Here is an 8,119-nt window from a genome sequence, read left to right on the forward strand (position 1 = left end):
TTGTGGAACCAATGCAGTGCTCAAAATATCAACAAAGTGTTTGGGAAGGACATGGCTAATGAGCATACAGTACATCGATGGTTTAAGAAGTTCTGTTATGGTGATTTTAATCTTGAAAATGAGCCATGTGGGAGACCTGAAACCAAGGTGGATAACAATGTGTTGAAAGCTATAGTGGAAGTGAATACATCTCAACCTATGTGTGAATTAGCAGCAAGGTGTGCTACTAATTTAATTCTCCTGCTAAAAGTAACTATACTGCATAACAAAGATTTTGACTATCTGTCCTCCACTATTTTGGGTGAACGATGGGGTGCTAATTGTTTCTCCAGGAAGCTGGTCAAATGATTCACAAGCTACAGAAAAGTTTTTCTACTTTCTTGTCAAGTTTTAAAAAGGTTTTCTTGGTCCTTAATGGCCAGCTGTGGCTAGAGAATGATTACATGTATATTTCCTAGACTATATGATATCACAGGTCTTGGTTTTTACAGAAACAAAAAGTCCTGTATCCTAATTCAATGTGTTACCTGGAAGGCTAAACGTTATTTTCTAAATTTCTTGATTTGTACTCTTGGGCTCCTTAATATCCACTTCTGACATCACAGCAATTTTATTTTTTACTAATTTAAAATAATCTATAAATAGATAATTCAGAGTTAAGGATCACTACTCCACATAATGAAAACTGTACCCCTAATTTATATTTGACATTATCACTACATAAGTCAAATACACTTGGACCCAGGTATTTAATTATAAGGATCTATTTAAACGTATAGCACTGTAGTAGGTGTTACTAAGGACATGAGAAAATATAGTCTCTTTCCCGCCTGCCTCTAGTAATGACAATGTGGAAATGATAAAGAAAATAGCAGGAACCAGTTACTTTGTGCTGGCTATGTACCAAGCATCTTCTGAAGGATTTACATATATCATGCTCCTTAAACCCTAAAACAACCCTGTGACATGGGCATCATTACCATCATTCTTTTGCCAATGAGAGAGACTAATTTCCTTTCCCAAGGAACTTTACAAGGAACAGAACCAGCTTACCAGCTAACTAATTAGGGAGGATAAGACAGACAGATATGAAAAGTGAACTAATACCAGAAGAGCATGGTAGCCAAGTTACATTAGCTTTAGAAAATAACTATGGCAAAAGGCCCCCAAATGCTCTTATCTTCTGACCTCTGTTTTCCAAAATCCTCTGTTCCCCTGCAGGTGACTTGAACGAGATGAGGTTTCGGCAGTGCTGGGTGAGGCGGGCTGCACATGTGTACCTGTATGCCAGCAGAGCTGTAGTTTGTACCTGCAGTGTGCAGAGGAGTTCTTCTAATTTTGCTCTCTGTCTTCCAGGCATCTGGACAAACAGTGAGCAAATACTGGAGGATCAGAGGGTCGCCTTCTCGACTGGCAATGTGGAAACTGTTCCAGCCATCTTTGTTCTTCAGGAGAGGACTGGCGCCATGTTCCACGAGGTCCTGGATCACCTCGAGATTCTTTCTTGTGCAGGCCATCATCAGAGGAGTCCTAAGGCCAACCAGGACCAGCTGTCAGATAGAAGCAGCTGAGACATGAAAAGTGAGGGGCCAGGTCTTCTGAAAATGCATATCTTTGGCACAGATGGAAAACCTAAAGGGTTCAGGGGTCTGGGAAGCCAGAGCTTTGACTGGCAACTTCTCTGACTGCTGTGAGGACCCTGGGAGAAATAACAAGGGGAAAATGATTGTGATGAACGTGCACCTCCAGGAAGGGCGTTCCTGGGAGGCCAAGCTGCTTATGAACCACGTCACAGATAACAGTGAACTGGAGCATAGCTAATAAAAACCATAGACAATCCTCAAAACTACCAGGTCTGTACCCCTGACCAAATGGGAAGATGTACTTCAGTATATTCCTGAGCCTTAAGAGGTTCACAACCTCTAAGGAACCCGACACAGTGAGTACTAAAAACAATGCCAAGGCTAGGCATGGTGGCTCACATCTATAATCTTAGCACTTTGGGAGGCTTAGGCAGTAGGATTAATTGAGGCCAGAAGATGGAGACCAGCCTGGGCAACATAGCAAGACTCCATCCCCCCCAAAATAAAAATTAGCCAGGTGTGGTGGTGCACACCTGTAGTCCCAGCTACTTGGGAAGCTGAGGTGGGAGGATCACTTAAGCCCAGGAGTGGAGGCTGCAGTGAGCTATGATTCACTACGGCACTTCAGCTTAGGCGACAAAGCAAGACGCTGTTTCTAAAAAAAAAATAAATAAAAAAATAAAAACAATGTTAATCTAAAAAACAAAATGTAACTCGTTCTTGTGATGGTGCAGTAAAGCATCTTGATTGTGGTGGTGGCTTTGCAAGGCTACACCTGGGTGATAAAATCTCATAGTGTTCTACACGCACAAACACACGTGCAGCTGATGAAATCTGAGTAAGGATATTGATTGCAGCAATGCCAATTAAAACAATGCAATTGGTGCAGTAGTAATTTAGCCAGAAGTCCCCAGAACATTGCATCCCGGGGCCATATGTAATACACATAATCCATTGTTTCGACTACATTCTACTTGATTATGTTCTACACAAAGGGAAGTGACTGCCTGGACCAGTTAACCCACAAGAGCAGAAACAAAGTACAACGGAGGTCATCTGTGCTACAGGGGAAGGTAGGATGACCCTGCCACGGAGCAGGCCTGGGGTGAGAACTAGTTGCTGAGAAAAGCTATGGTGTCCAAGGGGACGGACAAAGTACACGGAAATATCGTGCCTACGATTCTGCAGGGAATGGGGAGACAAGGTGTCTTCCTGGACCCCGCCACCTACCAGTCCGCCTTCTTCAGGCAGTCGACAACCGCCCCTCGGCCCAGCAGGTAGCGCACGCAGTCCCGGTGGCCCATGGAGGCGGCCTCGTGCAGAGGCCGCTTGTAGTCTCGGTTTGCAGCCTCCATGTCCATGTCCCAGGCCTCGGCCAGATAGGCTAGGATGTCCTGGCGCCCGTGACGAGCGGCGCAGTGCAGGAGAGTGTCCCCGGCCATCTCCGGGCAGCCACCGGCCACCTGCAGCTCCTCCTGCAGGGCGCCCAGCCGGCCCTCCTGCACCAGCCTGCAGAGGCGCCGCGGGTCTCCGGGCGGAGCCATGACCGTGGCCAGGCTGGCAGCGGGTGGGAGGGATTCGGGCGGTCCGGCTGGGAGAAGCCCAGAGCGAGCCCGGCTTCCGCTTCCCGCACGTGACCCTTCCCCAGGCGCCCCGGCCCCAGCGTGGGGAGGCGACTCCTCAGGGGACGGGGCAGTAGGTGGCGAGCGCGCTGCAGGGGCGCCTTCCCAGGGGCGTCAAGGCGTCTACGCGGAGCCCACGGCTCTGGGAGCGGGAGGGCACGCGGCGCCGGGTACGCGGGCGCGTCCGCTTCCGGAGCTGCCCCTGCACCAGGGTGGTTTGGGGCTGAAAACAACAGGGTAGGGCGCGCTGTTCCACCGCCCAGCCCTGAGGTGGGCCGGAGAAGCCTAGAAGGGGCGCGCTGGGCCTTGCCCCGCATGACGCCTGGGAAGGGGTGGCTTTGGAGGCCGCGCGGCGTGCCCGTGCTCACCCCTCCCGGGGTCCCTCCTCACCGGCCCGCGGCCGCCCCGTGCCCGCCCCTCACAGTCCCGCGGCCTCCCCGTGCCCGTCCGCCTCACCCAGTTCTCTCCTCACCCTGCCCGCGACCGCCCAGTCTTCGCTCCCCTCACCTGGTCACCCCCTCACCCGGTTCGCGGCCGCGCCGTCTTCGCCCCCCTCACCCGGTCATCCGTCACCCGGTGCCCCCCTCACCACCCTTCCCGCGGCCGCCTCGTCCCCGCCCCTCGGCCGCCACAGGCCCGCGGGCACCCGGGCAGCTCGGAGGAACTCTGGGAAACTTTCCCCTCGCCACCGCGGCCCGAACGGAAGCGCATATGGGGCGTGGCTCGGTAGAAGTGGCCGCGCCCCCTCCGATAGCGCGTTTCGATTGGTCGCGGGGGCCGTCCGTCTGCACGCCCCCTCCGGTCCTGCGTCCCGACTGGCTGCGCCGTCCGTCTGTCCGTTCCGGCGGCGGGCGCTTCCCGGGCCTACGGTGGGGCGGAGCTCGCGGAGGAAGTCGGCGGCCGTCTCGGGCTCGCGGTCCGGGCGAGGAGGAGCTGGCTGCTGGGGGTCGCTGGGCTGGGCGGCCGGCGGCGCGGGCCCGGTGGCGGCGGCGGCGGCGGGGGCCCCGGTGCGGAGCGCCGTAGTGCGTGAGGCCGCAGACGTGGCAGGGAGCGCGGGCGGGGCGCCGCCGCGTGGGAAACTCAGCTTTCCGGGGTCCTGCGCTGGGGTCCCGGCGCGGGGGTGGGGCCGCTGGGTGCGGGGCCGAGCGTGGGGGTGGGGCCGGCCGGCCATGGGCAGGTGCGGGGAGCGGCGGGGTGCATGGGCAGGCCGGGGTGCCAGCCGAGCTCGAGCCGGGTGCGGCCCCGCGCTGCTCCCCGAGGCCCAGGACGGGCAGCTCGTCGTTGCTCGGGGGCTGTAGGAGGATGCCCGGGGGACGCGGCCTCCGTTGCAGGCGAGCCAGGGTTTCCTGCCCGCTCCGACGTTTGACCTTGGGCGAGTCATTTTATGCTGCCCCTTGCCCCCCTTTCCTTTGCAGCCTCCCTCTCTCTGACCTGAATATAAGGAGACTAAGGTGCCGTGGGAAGGCCTGGAACTTTTGGGGAGGGTACGTGGAGATCTGAGCAAGCTGTATGGGTGGTGGAAGAGGTTAGAGTGGGCGTTGGGTTCCTTACCCGACCTTAGTAGGTGCTAGTCATTTAAACTCTTGGTGTCTACAGTTCCTTTAGGGTTAAAATGGGAGTCGCTATTATTTGCCAGGCCTAAAAGCAATTACCGTTTACATTTTATATTGTAGTCAGGTTTACAAAGCACTTTAATCTGCAAACAACCCTGTAAGGAATCACTCTGTTTTAGAGATGGGGAAATTGAGGCCTAAGGAAGTTAGTGATTTTACCATGGAAGTATATAGGTTATAAAGCCTTCTGGAAGGAAGGACGGTAGGATCTATTGAGATCTATTGAAGTGTCTGCTAGTGCCTGACACTGTGCCACAATAAGGGGAGGCGGAATAAAGACCTCTGGTATGAGCGCATGAAAATAAGCCCATTCTACTCGTGAGCAGATTCAATTTGGTTAAGGTAACTTGCTTATATGGGTAGTCACTGGAAACTGAACTAGGTCCAGGTATCAGCTTTGCCGGCGTTGTTGCTCCATTGTCTCTTGTCATTCAAAAAAAACAAGAAGAAGGTATAAAAGCACTTTGAAATGCACAAAAGTTTAGAATTGCAGAGCAATGCTGGAGTCAATACAAACTGGAAGTTGAGGCATCTGGTAGCTTCATACTCTTTTCTCTCTGCTCTCCTCTAACCCAATTACAAATGACATTGTCTCTTGCATTATGTCTCCAGTTTCTCTGTTATTTTAAACATAATTGGGACACATGGGTTCACAATAGACTGGAATATTTGAGTCCAGGATAATTGGTTACTTAATTGGTGTTCTAAATCCAATTCTACCTCTTCTGTCTTCTTTATGTACTTATTTTGGCCCTGGTCTGGATAGCTAGATAATAATGTATGTGAATCTGTCCCACAGCCCTTGTGATTTTCTGGAGCAAAAGCACAGTGGGATCTACCGAGTAAGCTGACGGATAGAGCTATTTCTGGGGTCTAGCTGTTTTCCTGGTTGGGCTGCCCATTTCTTTTGTGCAGGCTTTTGGAGTTTGTGGTCTGGCCTTTACTAACTTCCCATGTAGTCGTTATCGACATTGTGATTTGCTACCTGGCTGTCTTGCCTTTTTCTCACGTATTCCATGGTTATGGAGCATTCAGCCATACTCATTGGGGTGTTGATCATTTGACGTGTTGTGTGATTTGTGAGTGTGTGTGGACACCAAACTATTGGTATTAGACTTAGAATTCTAATTTCAGATTTGTTGCCATCATCTTTTGTCTGTTTATCATATCCCTCTGTCCTTCCTAGGCTGTTATTATTTGGAAACTGAATTTGGATTCTGTCTTTGCTCTTCTGGCTATGAAATTACCTACTCCTAGAAATTTATCACCTAAGCATCTCAAATCTCATACCTTCAACTGTCAGCCCTGTGCCTTTCGAAGACCAGTGTCATATTTCAAAGTACCCCTGGAACTTAACCTGGTATTCCACAGGTAACTAAAAATCAAAGCAAAAATTATTTTCCAAACTGAAACTTTAGGCCTCCCCCTCACTCCGGGAAAAAGTAGTTAAAACAAAACCCCTTTCTCATTTACTCCTTAACATGGTTAATGACATTGTCGTCTCTCTTAATGTTCTGCTAGAATTGGCAGTTATCTTTGCTGCTCTTTCTCTTTTATCTTGCTCTTCCAGTCTTGTCAAAAAAGCGTTGTTGGTATTTACTTGCTCTCTCTGCCCAATTTCTGCTGCTCTCAGGTCTTCGCCAACTCTCACCTGGGCTGTGCCAGTGGCTTTCTGACTTGTTTTCCTGACAATCTCCATGTCTGTCCATCCTCCAGCATACCTCCAGAGTCACTGTTCTAAAGTGTAAATTTGATTATGTAATGAGCCTGCTTAAAAACTAGGTGATGCCCAGAATTGCCTGCACAATAAAGTCCAGTTTTTTTTAGCATTTTATTTGAAGACCTTTGTAGTCTGTGGCTCCAGTTCCCTTTTCCAGCCTTGTCTCCTGTCATTTCCCCATCAGCGAACCTCTTCTAACGAAACCCAACTTTTCTGCCCCACCAGCGCGTTGTCATTCCTCTGTATTTTTGCACATATTGTTTCTTCTGCCTTACTGAATCCCACTAATCTTTCAAGGCTCAACTTTTCGTAAAGCCTTTTCAACTTTCCTAAGTCTGTCTGCTTTTCTTTACTGCCGTAGCACTTCGTGCATGCATTTATGTAACACTTATATTGCCTTATGTTTAGTAATGTGTGTTTGTTTTGGTAGCCGCCTTATGGGTAGGCTAATTCAGTTTTATATTGTCAATGTCTAAAATAGGATTTAGCAGCAAGGATACCAGAAGAGGAAGCCCTCATGGAGTTTATAATGAATCTGGGACATAGTAGATACTTAAAAGTGGTTGTGGAATAAATTGAGTGTAGAAAAAGGCTTTTAAATATATAAAAATGTATTCTAGACAGTAAATAGTGTTCTTTTTCTTTTTTTTTTTCTAACATTCCTTCCTTTCCTATGAAAAACATAATGTGAAAAGCCCAACCATTTTTGCTTGCTGTCATAAATGAGAGCTGTCTCCAAGGGAGTAGTAGGTGTTTCAGGGTGTCAGAGGACGTGGGGGAGATTGAGCCTGCTGACTTGGGCCTTTTGGGTTTACAGAGAAGCAGGCTGTGGTGACTGGGAGGGTCCTGGCTCTTGGTCAAGAGTGTATACCCGGGAAGGAGCTAGAACTGTAGTGTTTTCTTTCTGCATTTGTTTCTTTTAGAGCTTATGGGGGCAAAATATTTTGAAGTTCTTCCATTTTGTCTATAGTATTTAGTGATACATTCCTTATGCTTTCTAAATACTTGTTATTAAATTTCTTGGGTTCTGATGTTTCACAATGATTAAAAAAAGTGATAAATGAAGTTTTTTGAAGCTGCTTTAAAGTCTTCCAGCTACAGAAGAAAGAATGTTACAGTAGGAAGCTCACTGGACTTGGGGAGTCAGACGACCTAAGTCCTGGTGTGGGCACCATCACGATGAGCTATGTTGTGACTTCAGGCGAGTCTCTGCTGAGCCCCAGTTTAATTATGTCACAATCACAGGGTTGCTGTGAGGATCAAATGAGAATATAGGAAAGAGGCTGAGCGCAGTGGCTCACACCTGTAATCGTAGCACTCTGGGAGGTTGAGGCCAGAGGATCACTTGAGCCTCAGGAGTTCCAGACCAGCCTGAGCAAAAGCGAGATCCCATCTCTACTAAAAATAGAAAAATTAGCCGGACATGGTGGCACAGGCCTGTAGTCCCAGCTACTTGAGAGGCTGGGGCAGGAGGGTGGCTTGAGCCCAGGAATCTGAGGTTGCTGTGAACTACCATGACACGACAACACTTTACCTAGGACGACAGAGTGAGACTGTGACTTGGAAAAAAAAAAAAATATA

At 49.5% G+C, this 8,119-nt stretch overlaps 2 protein-coding genes across 2 annotated transcripts in view; one reads left to right on the forward strand and one right to left on the reverse strand.

Annotated features, from left to right (window-relative positions):
- ANKRD16 (ankyrin repeat domain 16) overlaps positions 1–3,790 on the reverse strand; it is a 10,227-nt gene extending 6,437 nt beyond the window's left edge. The window contains exon 1 of the mRNA XM_012664903.1: positions 2,814–3,790. Within this exon, the coding sequence (XP_012520357.1) occupies positions 2,814–3,127 (314 nt within the window). The 5' untranslated portion in view covers positions 3,128–3,790. The remainder of the gene's footprint in view (positions 1–2,813) is intronic.
- Positions 3,791–4,087: 297 nt separating this feature from the next.
- The window catches only part of FBXO18 (F-box protein, helicase, 18), a 45,913-nt gene continuing 41,881 nt past the window's right edge, over positions 4,088–8,119 (forward strand). The window contains exon 1 of the mRNA XM_012664904.1: positions 4,088–4,227. The gene's annotated coding sequence lies outside the window, so the exon portion shown is untranslated. The remainder of the gene's footprint in view (positions 4,228–8,119) is intronic.

Source organism: Propithecus coquereli, unplaced genomic scaffold (assembly GCF_000956105.1).
Source record: "Propithecus coquereli isolate 6110/MARCELLA unplaced genomic scaffold, Pcoq_1.0 Scaffold94, whole genome shotgun sequence".
Taxonomy (NCBI): domain Eukaryota; kingdom Metazoa; phylum Chordata; class Mammalia; order Primates; family Indriidae; genus Propithecus; species Propithecus coquereli.